Below are 21,134 nucleotides of genomic sequence, written 5' to 3' on the forward strand. Positions count from 1 at the left end.
TTCTTTTATTTTCATTTTTCACCTATAGTCGCGACGCTGTTATTCCCGGCGTGACTCCTCCTCTTTGCTTACGTCTTAGGAAGTGAAGGCTCTATAAAGTCTAGGTAGGTAGTATCGTTCGCCATTTTTGTTCTTTCGATGCCGAGCTACCAGGCAAGGGATCTATCTGCCACATCGTTAAACATTATCATGTCGTAGCTCCTATGATAATAAATCAAACGCATTGTAATTCAGCAAATAATTGAGCGGCAAATATATCCTCGTGCACTTTCTGCGAACGCCAACGAAAGAGCCAAAATGGCGGGCGATTATATTAAGTATTTATCCAGCCTTAAGAAATGTATAACATCTTCATCAGCAAATCACAAGACGCACACGTTTAAATGTAGCCGACCTGCAACGTGATTGGCTGTCAGAAATTAGAGCGATGGGACTATAGCATTGCCAACTTTCCCGTATTTCCCAGGATCTCCCATATTTGCCCCTAATTTTCAACAGTCTCCCGAGTCCCGTATTTTCTTTCTCTTCAAGCATTTTCTCCCCTTATTTTTGCATAATGTAAAAATCATTATTCTAAACATTTGATTTTGCTGTGAGTGAAGATTGTTTATATGTTGAGGTTTGTTCTTCAAGAGATGCATTGAAATATACAGTCTTTATAAAAAGTAGCCTAATGTTTGCCAAAAATGAGTTTTAGTGCTCACACGTTTAAAATCAAACCATATTAATGTTATAAATTTGTAAAAACTAGCTAGTTTTGTTCTAGGTATACCAAGTAGTAATGCTCATACAAAGAGGACGTTTCACCTTATGAACAATTGGACAGATGTTCGGAACATGAGCAAGACACATTTAATCAAATCAGGGCTGAAAACTGCAGTCGACTTCAACTATTATGCGAGACAAAATCTGCCTCAAAATAGTCTTAATTTACTTAATTTAAGCTTAGTTGGCAAAGCGTAGAATAAAGTTGGTTTTTTTTTTTTTTTTTTTTTAACTAACTGAACGGAATAATTTGTCAATTTTATACGTGAAATTTTGTCGATTCCTTAATCTCCCATACTTTCTTAAAAAAGTTGGCAACCCTACAGTTTCATATGTGTCATATTTTTGGTCTGAAGACCCTGTCATTAGTTTCATTATGATCGAGACTTTATAAAAAAAATACTATGCTTTGGTATCATTAATTTAATATTACTTTAAATTATTAATGTACACAAGTTTAAAGTCACATATAAACATAATGTATTACACTGTACTACAAGAAGGAAGTCATTGCTATCTGTTCCCTAAATTCAGCCCCAGAATGTTCCGCGCCTGAAAAAAGATAAGAGATTACAATTATTAACAAAGTCGGCACTAGATAAACATCAATTTAATGTTATCGTTAAGTGTTATTAATGTTATTTTGCAAATAAGTAGGCCTACGAGCATATTATGTAAATGTATTATTTTCACCTAACGTAGGCCCTAACATTAAAGGAGTCAACAAAATTAAATACAACAAGAACTTAAAACATTGTAATATAACATATGGTTGAAAATAATAATTACAATAATAAAGTCAAATTGTTAGTTACAATGAATGTTAACTGCATTATTATTCATATTAATATCTTGTTAATCTTTGTTGCAACAAATAGTAATAAGTACATACAGGATGTCCACATGAAACCTTTACAACTTCAGATGTAAATAACAAATTATTGAGACATGATATCTGGATGCAGGTTTCTGCATGTTAATCAGAAACTGTGAGTGTTTTAATGGGAATTTTGTTGGATTGCTGAAATGCGTATTTTGGTTGCAGGTGTGAATTTTGATGAAATCTGACACTGAAGGAGATGTGAACATGATACTCTAATAATTTCGAAAAAAACAAAAAAGGATAATAATAGTCATAGCGACAGGAACACTGAAGATGCAGAATCTACTAAGTCTTATATACTTCTTTCCCTCATAGCCAAGCAGGGTAGATGAGGGTAATTGTAAATAGGGGGTAATTGTAAACAAATGCTGTGAGAAATACAAAACTGTCAATATAAAAATTTTAATTAGGGGAAATATTTAAATTAACATATTGGCTAACCTACAAACCAGTTTGGCGCCAAATAGGAGTAACTTCTTAGTTGTGAACGAATGTTTTGTAAGAGTCTACAAAAAAAAGTTGAGAAAAAATTTTGCTTCACCTTCATTTTTGGCATTGTAAGTAAACGTACAGTACATATTTTTTAAGAATATGTTGTTTTTATGAGTAATGTATAATAGTTAACATTTATTACAATGGTTTTGAGATCTCCCATAACCTCAATTCATTAAATTATGACGTGTTTACATTTGCCACATAGTTTTAATTGCTTTGGGGGTAATTGTAAACATGTCTTACTATGGTTACATTTCGTACTTTTCAGTAATCAAAGAGACCCCCACCCAACTACACTGTGGAGGATTTAGAGAGGGTTATCACAGATGTGAAAAATAGTAACTACTGTTATCGTGAAGCTCAGGAGAGGTACTGAGTTCCTATATCCGTCATATATCATAGGTTAAAGGGACGAAATGTACCAGTGACCAAAATTGGAGTTGGAAGGAGTACAGCTCTTTCTTCTGAAACACAACAAAAAATGTTCAGTGTCTGATAGCCCGTGCAAAAATTGATGTTTACAATTCCCCCCCTCTCAAAGGGATAAATGTAAACTAGCAATTAAAAGATGAAAAAAAGTCAACCTTATTATTTTAAACCCATTTTTAGGGAAAAGAAAAACCTAAAAATAATACAATGTTTCTTTGTCATGCTTACCGTTACTGAGGGTTGTGTAATGTTGAAATATATTTGAAATCAGTGAAAAGTGTTTACAATTACCCTGGTTTACCCTAAGTAGACTGAAGTTTTCAGGTCAGAGTGTAGTGTAAAGTTCCCCATCCCACCTATCTATTCCTTGCGCCAACTCGTAGCGTGAAGACGGTACTGTACTTCAATAGTAAGAACTGCAAAACTATGTCATATTGTAAAGAAATTGTAAACAGGAATAAAATTATGCTTTAAAACTTTCATCGTATGCATTCAGCATGCCAAAATAATAAAATACGCAATAATACTGTAAATATTCAACTGTATGCATTATAGAACTTAACTCACAGAGGCCCGGTTTCTTCAACCTTTGTTAAAATGCACCTAACATAGCGTTAATTAACTGTAAGTTAAAAGTATGAATTGCTGTTAAAATATTGCGTTTCTTCAACTTTACATTTCACATTTTAACATTCTGTTTGTTAACTCTCTGTTAGGACCAGATATTCTAGAGTTTAACCATAACCTAATTACCAAGTATAGGCTCACTTCTGTTTTCTGAACTCTGACAATTGCGATTCTCGCTTGTTTCCGTTGTTTGATTCAGAGAGGATAGAAGTCTTTCTATTCTCTCAGGTTTGATTTCTGCTTCTTTCCTCGTCTGTATCACAATAGCGTGGAGCGGCGTATTGGTATTGCTGTTATGAAATGAAGAGTCCACTGCAAGAATGATGGATGTCACTTTCTTGTCGAAAATGAACCAAGACTGTCAATGCATAGCTTAAGACATGTAGAATGTACATACAGAGTTATATGGCATTAACACTGATAGTCATTGTCCAGTAATGATCGGAAAATCTCAGTTAAGCTTTGAGCGCAAAATGTATTCCAAATGACATCCATCATTCTTGCAGTGGACTCTTCAAATGGAAAACACTGGAACAAAAAAAAATCATGGGACTAATTTCTCTTCGTTCGAAAGAAGCCTTATGCTGGAAATAATTTCGCAGTATAAACCAATTAATGAGAATAAACAAATAAACGGATCTAAGTTGAAAGCGAAAAGTGAGGCTTGGCAGAAAATAGCCTATAGGCCTACCTTTGTATGAACTTCTGTTCTGTCAAATCACAGAAATCATCCACTCTGTTTATGTATTCATGGATATCATTTTCCAAATAATCAAGATATAAAATTCAGCATCTAACGCACCAGCCATATTGAATACTTTATTCTAACAGAGAGTTAAATGATTTAACTGCATGAAATTGGGCAGTTAAATTAACATAGGTTTTAACAGCCTGTTAGTACTAACAATAGTTGAAGAAATGCTTCAACTGTTAAGTTTACAGTTAAAATGGAATAACACACTGTTATAATTTAACAAAGGTTGAAGAAACAGGGCCAGAGACAGGCGAACTTAAAATGTACTTCGACCTCTTTTCCGTATCATAATGTAAAAACTGACAGAATATGCATTTGCACATAAATCCAATGTCTAATTATATTATAATTAAGTCAGAAGTAAAAGGGTGGACAATTAAATGTAAATAAATATACTTATTACGCACTGTAATGAATGCTGCAGTAACAGCTTCTTTAGCAATCTGTGAAGCTTCTTCTGACTGATGTAAATAGCCATGCAATTGAGATACATCTTCAATCCGTCGACTTAGGAAAGACCAAGTTTCTTGAAAGTCTGCTGATTTGTCTTGAATCATATAAAGCTCAGTCATCTTGTAGATCCCGGCCAAAGTCACCCGCCTGCTGTACCAGCTGAACTGAAATGTCACAATTATATCAACTACAGATAAAAAAAAAGAAATACTGTAATAGTACATTATGCAACGAGCCTATAATTGTAGTAAATTAAGACGCGAGTATGTTTATGAAACGAGCGCGAGTTTCATAATTTTCATACAAGCGTCTTAATTACCATTATAGTCAAGTTTCATACGACTTTTTATGCTCGACCATATTTCTAACTTGAAATTATTCATAAGTATTCATGTTATTCTTATCTGACTGAGGAGGGGAACTGACCTTGTGCAATACCTCGTAAATTGTGAGATGTGCACAGACCGAAAGTATTGATTTTTTCCGAGAAACAAATGTCGACATTGACCTTGATATAATCTAGAGTAAAATAAACATTAATCTTGATATAACCTTGAAATTGAATTAAGACATTGAAAAACGAGATGACAAATTGAATTTATTTGAATATTATTTACAATTAACGCTAATTATTATAGTAACAGAACTGACTTTATTTCAAATATAGGTGATTTATTGTGCAATTGTTGAAATGAATTTGTGGGAATGTGCTTTGTGAAACGCTGGAAGATGACGGTGAATTAATGTTAATTTGTGTGTTGTTTTTTTCGACTGAGTTTAATATTGTATTTGAGATTTAAATTTTATTTTAGATCGATTCTTCAACATAACCTTCTGCAACAGTATTGGATTTCCAGCCTCCATGGCATATCCGAGAATAATCGATACTTGCGCTTTCATATTGCTACAATGGTATTTTCTGATTGGTGGAACACCTGAACTTTAATGAATAGGTGTACTTTAATGAGGTTCATTAAAGGGCTGCTACCAGGTGTATAATTACTACATTTCGGCATGGTCGAGCATAAACAATTTTAAAATATGAAAACGCCAAGCATTTCATGTTTCATAATATGGAAAATATACTTCGTCAATAATTAATACAGGAGTGACTTCACCTAATTTATAGGTGTAACTTAAGTAGGCGTATTTAACCTTAGTTGCCAACTGCATTTTCAACATTTGTCATAATTTTTTACCCAGCAGGCAGCTTATGGTAACCAAGGTTTTCGAGAAATGCATCCTTTTTATCATCTTTATGCATTGGGTTATTAGCTGTTCAAATTGAGTTGATCAACAAGGTATTCATCGACTTTAGCAGTGGCGTATACTGGTTAAAGGGTTTGGGCTACCGCTGACCCTATTATTACACAAAATATATATCTAACAATTACTTTAATTTTAATTACTATGGTAAAACTAATAATACAAAATTATTACATTATGTTATATTATAAACTTTTTCTTTTGTAATTTCCTTGGGCTACCGCCGGTAGCCCGCAAAATACGCCCCTGGACTTTAGAAATGTCAGATTTCTTCAAAATGTTGTTAAATAATGTTTTTGCCTCGTCTGGAATCTCATTTCTTCTAGTTTTCAAAAATATGTAACTGTACCCATTATCGCAATAATTCCACATTATTTGGGCATTTATAATATAATCGCAATCGCGTTCGATCCCAGGTGGTGACAGGATTTTTTCTCGTTGCCAAACTTTCAGAACGGCCCCGAGGTTCACTCAGCCTCCTATAAAATTGAGTAAGGGGTTTTTCCCAGGGGTAAAAGGCGGTCAGAGCGTGGTGCCGACCACACCACCTCATTCTAGTGCCAAGGTCATGGAAAGCATGGGGCTCTACCTCCATGCCCCCCAAATGCCTTCATGGCATGTTACGGGGATACCTTTACCTTTTTTATAATAAAAAAAATGCACTATACTTTCTATACCTGACGCCATCTTCAGTGTCTGTTTTCCCCTATTTCACATTTTCTGGCATTTATTATTCTTCTGACGGTCAAAAAGTAGGCTTCCAATTGCACAAAAGACTTCATTGAGGTACCACATTAAAGCTTAAACATGTGGCTATGTTGTAAACTAAAATTATTATTTTCAATCGATTATAATTATTTTATCCCAGAAATATACAAATATGTATATATATTTTTTCTGAAGTGCTTATATAATGTGGCATATGTTTTGAATGGTTCAAAATAAAAATTTTGATATGTAACATTCTCCATATGTAGGGGATCATTTTCGCGAAAGGTTTACCCTGGTTCAATTTCTAATTGAGTTAGGTCGGTCCAAAATTGTATTAATTTTTTTCCAAAAACATTTTTTCTTTGGGCCCTCAAATTCGATTTTCAAGTTTGAATTATACAAATCATGTCACTAAAGTTGAAAGACATTAAGGGAAAAACGTGGATTTTTGTCCTAAGAGTCAATAAATATTTACAAAAAGTCATATTGACGGTTCATAGCAATACTATTGTAACTACCACTATTGGCACTGTTAGTTACGAAAGTATTACTTTAACCCATCAATATGATACACTTCATTTCACTTCACTTCTATGACTGGCTAACAAGACAACGTCTTGTCAGAGTCCCTTCCCTTCAGTCTAAATCTGCTACCCAAATCTTGGAAGGGAAGTTTACAAAGATATCCTAATATTTTCACATAGTATTCCAACACGTTTCATTATATGGGGAAATATTTCATTAACTAGTCAATTAACTTCTAATACTTGAGCAATTGGTAATATTTCTTAAAAAAGCACACAGTGAGTTGTGTTTACAGGGAATATATGCTGCGGTCAAAAGTTTTGAGACATACCAATTCATAACTGTAAATTTAAACTCAAACGGTCTTTGAATCACACTTATGTCACCAATACAGTCTTCGTAAGAAAAACATTGACCCAAAATCCATACAAAATTCACATATATGTTTTTTTGAAATTACAATTTTAAAGCAGCATCATCTGACAACATATATTTAATGTTACACCATTAACTGAAAGTAATAACAATGACCCAAAACTTAAAATACGACAAAGTATGTCTACTTTTTTGTATATATACAGACGTGGACAAATTATTAGCAAAATATACATTTTTGTGACATATTTTACAAAATTTTACTTTTCGATTTAGACCACTATTGACATTTTTATTATTAGAGTACTGTACTCAGAAATAGGTAAAAAGTCGACTGCAGTCAAAATTGAAAAGTCACATTTTGTAAAATTGTACCATAAAAATCGTCAGTTTTGCTAATAATTTGTCCACGTGGAAGTTTTGGAACAATAATAGCATCTGGTTTCTATTTTCCTGATTTGAGCATTAGAGATCACATAAGTCTCACAAGCCTAGAGAAAATATCAGTCTGCACAAAGCAGGAAATTGGGTAAGAAAAATTTGCTGGTTATATAAGATTTCATTAATCAAAGTCATAAATATTAAAATGATGTATTTGTAACCTTAACATACCTATCTCAGGTAAAATTAGGGTTCTGTATAAAACTGGGGTAAAATAAATGAATGTATATAAATAAGAGGAGATTGAAAAATAACTAAATAAGACAGATACTTAATAAAAATATTTATCCATGACCATAACGAAAAACATGCCTTTACTAAATACTTTTGCGTTTGTATAGTAGGCTTTTATTCAACATTACTTTATTCCACTAGTGAGTTAAAGACTTTACCTCACAGTTCATTAGTACACCGTGTTCCGCTTATAAGTATAACAAAAGAAATAGCTATAACTTCTGAATTAATACAAGTATATAGTTGAAACCAACTGCTACAAAGAATGAAAACTGGGAATTTTTGTTACCTTATGTTCCATAAACCTCAACATGGCTTCCATTGGTGGCACGGGAAATATCCAACCGGTATTCAACCTCGACCCAAGTGTTATGAAGCATCTGTGGTGTAACATTGTTGACAGCAGCATAAATTCTTTCTTGTAAGTCTGCCAAATCACGTACTGGCGTCCTGTAGACCTGGTCCTTAACAAACCCCCACAGGAAAAAATCAGGTGGTGTTAGATCTGGTGATCTGGCAGGCCATGTGATGTACGGTGATTCTCTTCCGATCCATCTTGCAGGGAATTGTTCGTCTAAGAATGTGCGAACCATGTTGGCAAAGTGTGGTGGAGCCCCATCTTGCACATTTCTAACTCGAGTCTGTTTCTCAGATGAGGCAACCTTCCACGTCAGTGGAAAAGTAAACCGACACAATTGTCGCATCTGGGGGTCGGAAAATCCAAGTGTCGTAATTGAACACCAACGGGATTCCCCTAAATGGAATGTTTGGTGTGGGATCATGCGTGACAGAATCATTGGTCCCTATTTCTTTGCTGAAAAGACAGTCACTGCAAACACGTACCTGGATATGTTGCAACTGTATGCTGTGCCACATCTCCCAGATGGAGCAATTTTCCAGCAAGATGGGGCTCCACCACACTTTGCCAACATGGTTCGCACATTCTTAGACGAACAATTCCCTGCAAGATGGATCGGAAGAGGATCACCGTACATCACATGGCCTCCCAGATCACCAGATCTAACACCACCTGATTTTTTCCTGTGGGGGTTTGTTAAGGACCAGGTCTACAGGACGCCAGTACGTGATTTGGCAGACTTACAAGAAAGAATTTATGCTGCTGTCAACAATGTTACACCACAGATGCTTCATAACACTTGGGTCGAGGTTGAATACCGGTTGGATATTTCCCGTGCCACCAATGGAAGCCATGTTGAGGTTTATGGAACATAAGGTAACAAAAATTCCCAGTTTTCATTCTTTGTAGCAGTTGGTTTCAACTATGTACTTGTATTAATTCAGAAGTTATAGCTATTTCTTTTGTTATACTTATAAGCGGAACACGGTGTATTTTCCTAGTACCCGGGTACACACATATACTTTTCCATTGAACTATTACTCAAAAAGTTAATATATTAGTTACTAGATGTCACTACCTCTACTTCTTTATTACCATTTCTTAAATATACATACACTCAATCTCCTTCTCTTTTCTCTATCTGCTACGTCGTAATTTGTACATTACATCCATATCTAATATGCATCTTTTTAAAATTTTGTAATAATTTACCTTTTGGGATGCGAGGAGACTTGAACCTGCGAAGTTGGGTTTATAGGATTTTAAAACAACAAGCGTTAGCCAACTGAGCTAAACAGACACGATGATTAATTAAGTTTTAATATTCCTCTTAAGTTTACAGAAGTAAAATGTGAAATTATTTTAATCACAATAGTCCCGTGAAAACTTCTAAATAATCCCTGAAACTTCAAAAAGACGAAAATACACGTTTAAAATGAAAACATATATATTAAAATTATATAATTAATTATAATTTGTTATTTATCCAACGCCTTAGATACCATTCTTTACTAATCATGGCCTTCTACATCATGACCTACCTAGTATACGTATTGATTCTAAAATCCATGCCATGGTATGTGATTACACGAGGACTTATTTTCAACATATTTTCTTTTATAAAACATAATTTTTCGTTATGGTCATGGATAAAATTACGTATGGTACTTGTGAGCGTGATCTTTATTGCGCTCGTGTAATTTAAGCACTCGGCTGACACCTCGTGCTATAAAGATGCACTTACCTCACAAGTACCATAAATAACTATTATGTATGATAAGAACGTTCTTGTGTTAAATATTTTAAAGTACCTTGCTTTCGTGTTGTGTGTTGTTGTGTCTTTAGTATAGCTAGTTTATTGTTGTCTTTTTTTGATTTTCTGGCTTATTTCTGTTATTACTTTGTTTGTGTGTGTGGTGTAGAGTTCCGTGTGGTGTAGAGTGTGTGCTAATTGTAAGTGTAGTTTGTATGCATTTGTGTTGTGTTGATTTTTTGTGTAGTGTAGGTGTTTAATGTTGTTTTGTATGTATGTTCTTTGTGCTGTGGTTTTTGTCTTTTGTGCTGGGTATGATGTGTTTTTTATGTTGATTTATGCGTATTTCGGTGTTAGTTGTTGGTGTAGGCATTCGTGGTTAAAGTGTATGTGGTGTGATGTTTTTATGGCTTTTATCCGTTCCGACCTATATTTGTGTATTAAATGACTTGTATTGTCTTGATTATACATCTTGATTACACAACTTTTAACATTGAATCACTTCGGAATATGTATGATAAGAACTTTCTTGTGTTAAATATTTTAACGTACCTTGTTTTCGTGTTGTGTGTTGTTGTTTGTTGTGTCTTTAGTATAGCTAGTTTATTGTTGTGTCTTTTTTTGGTTTTCTGGCTTATTTCTGTTATTACAATAAACTAGCTATACTAAAGACACAACAAACAACAACATACAACACGAAAACAAGGTACGTTAAAATATTTAACACAAGAACGTTCTTATCATACATATTCTGAAGTGATAGTGTTAAAAGTTGTGTAATCAAGATGTATAAAAAATATTTATTCTTATACTGAATAACCCACATCAGTCATTTCAACATGTAGCACCATATTTATAACCTGAATTGAAACACTGAAAGGAACATTTTAATTAAACTATTGCAAGATTTAAATGAAACATGATTCTGCGAAAGATCGCTTCTGATATCATGGATGAGCTCTCTTGGAATAAATGAAAAAAGTTATATTTTTCATGTTCTTCAAAATTAGAGTAGCCACATCAAATTGACACCCTGCAACAAAAGTGAATCGCATGTGACAGTTGCTGCATGTACAACGTGAAATGTATCAAATTTGACATTGATGTGATGGTTTCTTTACGTGGCGTTCATTTGATCAATCAATCTTAATGTATCCAGCTGATTGCTGACAACATAAAGTCCACTATAGTCCACTGTAGTCTATTCAGTTGTTTTTCACGAGAAATGAGGGGTATTTTGATCGGTGTTCATTATAGATGCCTGTTGCTAATAGCCAGAGGTGGGGTGTAGTCAATATATACTGCAGGGCTGTGTCTTCTGCAACTGGTACTGATGATTTTAATTTACTTCTTTTGTGGTTTATGGATGGACAGTATAGAAGAATGTGTTCCAGATCTTCATCATGATTATTACGCCACAGACAAGTAGGATTATCAGAAATGTGAAATCGATGTAGGTACAATTGAGTGGCAATGTGACCTGTTCTGGCTCTTGTTAAAAATGTTTGAACATGTCTGGGCAAGTTTTTGTACATTTTCAGGTCATTTGGTTTCTTTTATACAGACTGTAAAATTTTTCCTTTGTCAGAAGAGAGCCAATTATTGATCCATAGGTTTGTAAAATGAGTCTTTACTGAAGCAAAAGCATTGGATAGAGATATCACTTGAAGAGGTCTTGGATGCAAATGCGTTCATTTGATTAAAGTATAAATTGCACTTGATACAAATTTTCTCATTTAAAAAAGACAATACTTGTCAATTTTTTCTATCAAAACATTGGTCTTAATTTTTCTGATTGTTAAAATTAAAACGGTGTTGATTTTCATTATTTAGCAGCACTTGACAAAGAAATCATTGGCTTGTCCTGAGTGATTCCAGCTTAATTTACACCAATTTAAAAAAAATATGGCTATCCACAACAACATCGTTTTTCTTCCTATTTTTCATGCAAGTTTCTGAACTCAGGAACAGGTTGTACAGAATCGAGTGTCATGCTGTAAAAGAAATCTAAAGTGTACAATAATCTTAATCACAGGGCTGTATACTGCCATGCAAATATTAAAACTATATCTTACATCAACAGATCTGTCTCCAGCATAATAGCAGATATCGTCCACAAGAGTGAGCAAGTTGGCCAATGCTGGTGGAACATTTGGAGGTAATGACATAATGCCAAGAGCTTGCGGCCACTTATCTATGTATGGAATAATCATACGTAGACGTTGTTCTACTGCATCTTGTATGAATTCTTTTGGCTGCTTGCATCTGAAATATTTTTATGAAATATAAATTATAAATAAAATTACTAAAAATAAACACAGGGACATCATTTTATTTTTACTAACATTTTTAATATTAACCTGGCTATACGTTCAGAGAACCGGAAACACCGTTTGCTACCCCCTTCCACGACTGTAGTTCGATGATACTGGCGTAAAACACAAACAAATCACTTTACTAGGTATAGGAGGAAAGAAAAGTAGTTTATCCATTTACGTAAACTAGGAAATATCGCGATTTTGAGTTCGATAATTTTCGTTAGGTTTTTGTTTAATCAAAATGCAGTACTGTATTAAGAATAAGTGTTTTTACTCACGAACTGAGTTATCCATGCGGACGTATTCATTATGCAGTGTATATTATGCTGTCTACAGCACATTAGCGTACAATATAGAGAATGAAGTTAAATTGAAAAATAATCATAATATGGATATTTAAACATATTTTTTAAAATAGTGGCCGTTCATTTCGATACAGGCTTTAGTTCTTTTGTGCATATTATCGCACTACAGACTATTGCATATAATTCCAATTGCCAGTTTCGTCCTTCGTACTAGTAACTCATGTTGAAATAATTCTGTACCTACTCTATAAAAGAGTACCTTACGTACTGTAAATTCAATCTTCACTTCTGCCCGACCTGCACAGATAAAATTACTCAGACATGCTATCTACTGTCCGTCCAAGTGGTTATGCCACAGGATCGTAGAAGGGGGAAATCACGTGACAGTTCTTTACTTAACGAGGTCCTTTTATTTCAGTTATTTTAAACAGTTGTATAATATTACGTAAACGTCCAATTCCTAACATAAATTAATTTTTTCAGGAAAGAGCTAAGACAGCCCAGCTTTTACAGAGGGGTGAGCAGAAGCAGGTGGGGGAAATCGGGATGCGATGTAGGAAAACGGACAGTACCTGTGCGAAAATATGAGTCAAAATTGAAAGCTCTTTCGTCACTGGAAAACGCGAAAATATTTCTGGAACGTACTATACTAACTCAGTATTGCTTCTTATATACGGTCTTGGTTCTGTGTGGAGGACAGTTGGAACTTCATTAGTAGAAGGGGTGTGAGTGAAGTATATTCAAAAACTAAGGTACAATAAAAATTGAAGTAAAAATAAAATGATGTCCCTGTACCATTAACATCTACTCTCAGCTCTAAACTGTGAATAATATCCTGTATTCCTGTGCACGGAAAAAATGTTGTGATAGATTATTATTACTCACTATATCATAAACTATGAAATATAATACGGGTACTTCATAAGTTTGCAGATTTATAATGCATTACTTTGATGGGTCTGCAGCTGTGGCTTCTGTTTCCTTTTTCAGTGTGCCAGCAAGTTCTTGGTTACATGTGACATAGAAATACTGAACAAGTTCTGCTCCTCCTCGAGGGAATAAACCATGAGCAGTTCCAGGATAACCAACTGTAACTGCTCCTGCAAAATATTCACACATCTCTTAGTATGTACTCAGTACGATCCTGCCCTCTTCCTCTTCTCTAAGAAGGGACAGGAAGGTCAGTTACCCGAAAAATTAGAATGTTACACCACGGGCCTGTTTCTCAAAACTCATGGACTAGTAATACTAGTCTGTACACTAGTAATATTAGTTTATTGTACAAGTCTGTGTTTCTAGAAACTACAAGGGTAAAGTAGTAGTTACCAGTTCACAGACTGGTAATATTGGTCGATTTCACCAGTTCATAAGTGATTCTGTTTCTCAAAATGCTAATCTAGTTGATTATACTAGTATTGAATGAATGAAATGAAATGCGCACAATGTGTATAGGATTTGTAGGTTAGTCTTTGCAGAAGTTTGTGAGCGAGGTTTTCCTTTCTCGGCAGTTTTCAACGTGATATCGTCCACATGGCTTCTGACACAGTTCACACACACATTCGTCGTTGGGTTCGTGGTATCTCTTGGTGGTACAGATCTTATGGTGAAAACCATGTACTGCGTAACGGGTCACTATGTGTCTCAGTTCGTAGTTTGTGTTTGCCCAGTCTCTGGTTGTCATGGCGTCTGTTATGTAGAACTCCCTCCAGATGGCGTTCTTCTTTCCTCTGAGTACTTCCAGGGCTTTCTCGTATGCTGGGGTGTTCGGCATGCAGAGTTGTGTTCTAATATCTTCGATGAAGAAGCGTTCCTTCATTAGTTCGTATGTTAGTCTCGAGAGAGTTGTTCTTCCTACTCCTAGTACTCTTTTCATGAAGGATGATTTGACTCGTTCAATTTTTCCCATGTCGCTGACTGTTAAGTTTCCCCATATGATATTTAGTCCGTAGGTTGCTATTGGTGCTATAGCTGACCTAACTAAGGTCATTGCCGTTTTTGTTTCTAGTTTTTGCACATTCTTAATATTGTACATAGCTTTTATTGCAGTGGCTGCTCTTTCTTGAATGTGGATCCTGTATGATTTTAGTGTTGTTTGAAGTGTTACTCCTAAATATTTAAATTTTTGCACTACCTCAAGTGGCTCGTTCTGCAGTGTCAGGGTGTCTTTTTTTCTTTGTTTGCCACCGTTTCTGAAGTTCATTTGCTTTGTTTTCTGGTGGTTTATCTGTAGGCTGTTTTCCTCGGCCCATCTCACGAGTTTATTTAGGACCTGTTGTAGTTCTTCTATGTTGGACGAGCCTATCGCCATGTCGTCTGCATACATAATCATCGATGCTGTGGTGTCCTCTGTGATTTTTGTTATGTCTGTGGTCATGATATTGAAGAGGACCGGGCTGATAGGATCTCCTTGTAGTACCCCATTTGTCTGTATTATTTTGTTAGATAGTGTAATTTCGTCTGATATTTGAATGTAGTTGCAGCTTAGAATGTATGCAATTATTGTTGTTAAGGCATGTGATTCGCCGATCATGTTGCTTAGTTTTCTAATTAGTGTTTCCCTGTTTATTAGGTCGAAAGCTTTGCAGTAGTCGACGAAGACTACATGGTATTTCTTCCCAGGGTGTCTTAGGGTATTCTCTATTTGTTCTATTAGGTAGCTTATGGCATGAAGGGTGCTTCTGCCTTTCCTGAATCCGAACTAGTATTCAACAGGAATATTCCTAAAGACTCTAAAGACTGATTATTTCTATATTATCAGTTACCAGTGACAACCTTTCTCAGATAAAACAAAATATTTTAGTTATTTTCTTTTAATATCTGGTTTGGTGATTCCGAATGAAGTGATGAAGAAGTTGTGAGAAGAGCTAAAACTATATCGAGAAAGGACAGTTATTATTTCTTTACGGGAGCATTGTTTAAATATAATGAACTGTTTAAGTAAAGTACTGAAAGGCTTGAAAAGTTGTTAAATATAGTGGGACCTGCCATAACAGGACAAAAAAATAGAAGTCTTGCATTATCAGCAAAGCTTCAAATACAAATTGCTCTACAAATCGGGATGTTGATTATTTTCCAATGCCATCTAGTCTTTCTGTCCTAAACCAGCAACACTTGCAGAATTTTTTCCTAATAATCTAATACCAATTCATCAACTGCAGTAATTTTTACTGGCTTTCCTCCTCCACTACCAGTTCTTCTGGCATTGTCAACTTTAGCCTACAAATTAAATATAAAACGACAATAATTTATGAATAGATCAAATATAAAACTGAAAAAAATTAGCGAATTTTTCATAAAGTCATAAGTGGCATTCATGTTGGCAGTAGACCCACTAGCTACATCATATGTTCATATTACGATACTGTGAACTTGAATTGGTACTTATCAAAATTCCTTCTTAATGTCGGGCCAGTAAGTGTCCCTAACGTATGCATAATCTTTGTTCTGAGGTATCAGTTCCATAGCCTCACACATTACAACACTTTTTGTCCATTCGTTTACTTCATCATTTTTTGTTAACATGCTTGAAAAAGCACCGAATAATAATCCTTTGATTCATTAATCATATTGAGTATAGTTAATTTGCTTTCAACTGATGGAATTTCAACCGAAAAGAGAAATCGAAACCAAAACACAAACAACTTAGCCTTCTAATATCAAATAACAATACCTACCAATGACTATAACAAATGAACTCAATCAGCTGACTAGTGAAACAGATCATGTGACTAATGAAAAATTGTTACAAGTTACTAGATTGGTAAAATAGTTTGAGAAACAGAATCTACTAGAGCTGGTGAAATATACTCTGGTAACTAGTAACTGGTGAACTACTAAACTAGTATTTTTGAGAAACAGGCCCCAGGTCACTTCCGTGAAATAGTCTAAATGTAACTGTTTTTCCTTTCTTTAAATTATTTCAAACACGTTACAAGGAACATATCACTAATACTATACAAAACAAAAGATAGATTGAAAACCTACACAAACACATAAACGAAATACATCACTACACACTAGAAACAGAAAATAACAAATCAAAAATTTCTTAGACACCACAATAACAAAACAGACGACAAACTTATGTTCAAAATATACAGGAAACCCACTACCATGGTAACACACACAACACCTACAATCATCCCACACAACACAAACACGCAACATTCAGATCCATGATACAAAGACTCATCAATATTACTATGAGCCAACAAGACTATAAGGAAGAAATGCACACTCTCAAATACAAAGCACAGGAAAATGGATACAACCCCAACATAATAGACAACATCATAAGAAAGACTAAACGCAAACACAAGAACAAAACAAATACATCACATGAATATCATTTCAAACACGTTACAAGGAACATATCACAGCCATAACCAAACTACACAACAATTCAACCTACGCAGAACACATCACAAACTCCAATCACAACTACAGTAACATAGATACTGACATGACAATACTATACATCCAGGAAAAAAAAAAACTTGCCACTCTATAACAATACGAGATTTACAAACACACAAAAACACACCCCTAGCATATCCTGAACACTCAACTCAATTTCAAAACACACACCCTTTTTGACACAATCATGAACACACCCCACCACAATAGGAAACCAGAAGATAGCACATGGGATTTCCACTAGGCTTTCAGACAATGAAGGATATCACTTCGAAACTAGTCAGTCAGGTAAAATTCCTCATATTAACACAGTAAAGAAGTTACAAAGTTAATCAGTGATTTAATTAAAGTGTTTTTTAAAACAGGAAGGCAATACGAAACCTGATCGATTTTTATTCTTCGTAAAAGGCAGAATTTATTTACCTCATAATGAGATATAATTTCAGTATTTAAATTTCCATTATATTTAAGACTTCATCTGACAGATGATCAAGTTCCTTCTCTCTTCCCTCCCGCCCTCCTCCCCATTAGCATTAGGTTTATTTTTGACTTGCCTGCATAAGAACATAACTACAAAATTTAAAAAATATAATTAATTGATTAACTAGCGGACTTACTCTTGTTAATTATGTAAGTTTGTGCAGCTTGCAGCTGTTTCAGTGCTTCATCACACCATCCTCAGAGCCTACTAGATCTCAGCGTCATCTCGAACTTCTCTGCCTGTTATGTGGATGTGTTTGATTGTTGAAAGGTGTTGAAGAGTGGATTCAAATAGTGTGTGTACTGAAATTGATCTGTGTGTTGAGAATTTGATCGGGGTGTGTTTTAGTGTGTTTGTATATTTCGTATTGTTCTAGTGTGTTGAGTTTTTGGTTCTTGGGTTGTATGTGTAGGATTTCCATGTCCGCATTTATGTTCCTGTATGTATGGTTAGCATTGGTTATGTGATCGGCGTATGTAGATGTATTGTGTCCTCTGGTTATTGCTTTAATGTGTTCCTTGTAGCGTGTTTGGAATGAGCTGCCTGTCCGCAAGTGTATGCAAGGTTCAAAATGGATAAAAAATATAATAATTTAAGATGAAGACACTAAAAATGGATTTGCATATTTTGTCACAGTAAAAAACTAACCCAGAGTAAAGTTTACTAAAATATTACCTAAAAGCTGAGGATTTTTATATTTTAGGTGAGTTCTTTTTTTTCCGTCTTTGAATAAAGTACATAAATCAGAAATTATGTTCTAAAAATACTCGTAGATAATCATTCAGTAAATCATTTCACAAAGTTCACCGGTTCAATTATTATAAAAAAATTACCAGAATAATTTACAGAAGAGGTATGCTTTAATCAAGAATTTTTTTGAACACCATACATATAGGCATATAATATGCCATTTGTGACTCTGCTTATTTTAATGGGTACTGCCCACTGTTAATCCCAAAATAACTCTATAGTCAGATTCTGTTCTTCCCATATGGTAGAATGACATGAGTATGGAAGGCAAGACGGATGAAGATGAAGTTGATAATGATGACGAAATGATCCCGAAAGTACCCAGCATTTGCTCTTCGTGGGTTGTGAGAAAACTCCAGAAAAACCTCAATCAGGATTCGATCCCAGCAGTGAAACTTCAATCAAGAATTTAAATTTTATTTACTCATGGAAGAAACTTTATCAGTTATCATCAGTTCATGTTTGCGATGTCTTTAAATCTGCAGGTTTACTGACTAAAAGACCACTTTCAAATGACAACAATATAGTACATACCTTCACTAATAGCATTTTTGGTCCAACCATATTTGTGCACGAATGGTAAAGAAGCTTTCAAGATTCTATTTTTTATGTTCTCTTCTTGATCACTTGAATTCTCTTCTTCTTCACTAGATGATGAAACATTTCCTATTGTTGTATCACTACTTTGACAGCGATTAAACCATAAGCTACAACAACCTGAAACAGGAATTGGTTACTTTGAGACATTAACTCCTGTCAGAAAATATGATATGCTGACGCATTTTCAGCTACCAGTCAGCCTTTGATAATAGCAATTGTTATTTTACAATCAAATTTTGACTTACCTCTGGAAGAGCAGAATTAATCCATCTAAGCAGCCTTTGATTTATTCTGGGTTTTAAGGGCTTACATATGAATCTGATGGATATATTGTTAAATGTTTCCTAAATATCTACAAACACCAAGGCATTTTACCCACATTTTATGGGACTCATCAATCTCATATCTGGTGATCTTGTAGGCCATGAGACAATGCCCCCCTCTGCCAATCCATCAACCTGAGTCAGTAACATCTAAAGCCAGCAAACTGATTTGAGCCAGACAATGTAATGAAACATGAGCATTTGCTAGTCAGTGCAGGAAAATGAGTGCTGAGCTGAGCTGCTCAATGTGAGCATGAGTGTTTCACTCATTTGTCAGTTTTTTCGCGAATCCCTTTGAGTGTTACATTAAAAGTCAGTACAGATCAGGGAGTCGCACAATGAGCATGACACAGTGGGTCAGAATGCAAATCTACCTGGACAAAATTAACAACTTCTCTCCTATATATAGCAGTTTTGTATTAAACTTTGTACAAGAGTTACAGGTAGCATATTTTTTGTATACAAACTCTGATTTAGTTTCTATAAGAGAAACTACCTCTTTATACACTATGCATTTAGACAAAACTAATAACTTCTGTACTATCTAACAGACTTTTTAAAACTTTCTACAGAAGTTACAGGTAGAATATATTTTTCTGTGTAAACTCTTATTACGTTTATGTAAGAGGAACTACCCTTTTGTATGAGGTGGTTTTTAGAGAAAATTAATAAATTCTCTCCTATATAAGAGATTTTTTTATGAAACTAAACATAGTATCTTCTTTTGCAACTCTTGGCTCAATTACATCAAGCAAGTACTCTATCTGTAGAAGATTATTCTAATGAATTTTTATATTGACCACTGACTTCTTGATTTTTCAAAATATTCAATAAGTTCGATGCATCATTAACACTTCTGTTTCTTTATAGAATCACTTGCCACTATCATTTCTGATTTTTCTTCATCTCTTACAAATAACACCATTCCATAAGAATTCGACTTCTAATGAACACTTTACATTTAGTAAAAGAGCTGCAAAAGGGTATCTGTCGGATACAGGGGGGAGAGCCATTAATCCTTCCCATTGAAGGCTTTAAGGAACCAACCTGGACAAATACCCAATGTCCCATCCCTACCTTCCCGTGGTGCAGCTGTTAGTAAGCATAATTTTACAAGCTGAACTAAAGGCAGGGGCTACTCATCCATTAGCACTGGTCAGCTTGATGAGTTAATGACTGAATTTGGTATAATTTTCCTCTATTCAATACCTAATTCCCTCTTTACCATTTCCTATCCAGTCCTCTGACTGAACTCTTACTTTCTTCGACCCCAACAGCATTAGAGCATTCGAGGCCTAGGGGTTAATTTCCCTTTCCTTCCTCCTCTTTCTACTTTTCTGTTCCTAGTGCTGACCTGCTATGGCACTAAAATCGTCCTCCAGTGGCTTAAGGAGGGAAAGCTGGTGATCAACAAGATCTCCCAACTAGGTCCAATGGACCCGTCGACCAACAGCAGGTGTGGTCCTCCAGACATTCTGGGGGTTGTGTGTGAATGAAGTAGCCACCAAAACGTTAAAATATGGTGTTCACTTAAATCGGCTACAACTTGCCATTTAAGAATCTGTGCTTCAGTGGCTGGTCATGATAATATCTTTGAAAAATATTGGAGTGCAAGAGGTCAAATGACTTTATTGTCAAATGCCTGGCATTAGAAAACAACAACAACAACATTTAGTAAAAGGGGAGGGAGAAAAATGATTCATCCCATGATTGATTATTTTAAGATAGGCAAAAATATTCGTATTAAAGACTTTGTTTTTGCTTAATATGTCACAGAAAGCACTTTATTGGTCAAGCAGGAAAAAATGAACAAATGTTTCTTTACAAAGAATAATACTTAGGTTTCACTGACAAATGTTAAGTGCAAAGTTT

The 21,134-nt window shown here is 34.8% G+C and overlaps 1 protein-coding gene across 1 annotated transcript in view; it reads right to left on the reverse strand.

Annotated features, from left to right (window-relative positions):
- Positions 1–1,172: 1,172 nt before the first annotated feature.
- Positions 1,173–21,134, reverse strand: part of LOC138706434 (ubiquinone biosynthesis protein COQ9, mitochondrial-like) — a 34,093-nt gene continuing 14,131 nt past the window's right edge. The window contains exons 2-6 of the mRNA XM_069835748.1: positions 18,874–19,056; positions 13,642–13,792; positions 12,145–12,334; positions 4,361–4,570; positions 1,173–1,317 (exon numbers count right to left, since the gene is read on the reverse strand). Coding sequence (XP_069691849.1) covers positions 1,279–1,317; positions 4,361–4,570; positions 12,145–12,334; positions 13,642–13,792; positions 18,874–19,056 — 773 coding nt within the window. The 3' untranslated portion in view covers positions 1,173–1,278. The remainder of the gene's footprint in view (positions 1,318–4,360; positions 4,571–12,144; positions 12,335–13,641; positions 13,793–18,873; positions 19,057–21,134) is intronic.

This window comes from Periplaneta americana, chromosome 1 (genome assembly GCF_040183065.1).
Source record: "Periplaneta americana isolate PAMFEO1 chromosome 1, P.americana_PAMFEO1_priV1, whole genome shotgun sequence".
NCBI lineage: Eukaryota > Metazoa > Arthropoda > Insecta > Blattodea > Blattidae > Periplaneta > Periplaneta americana.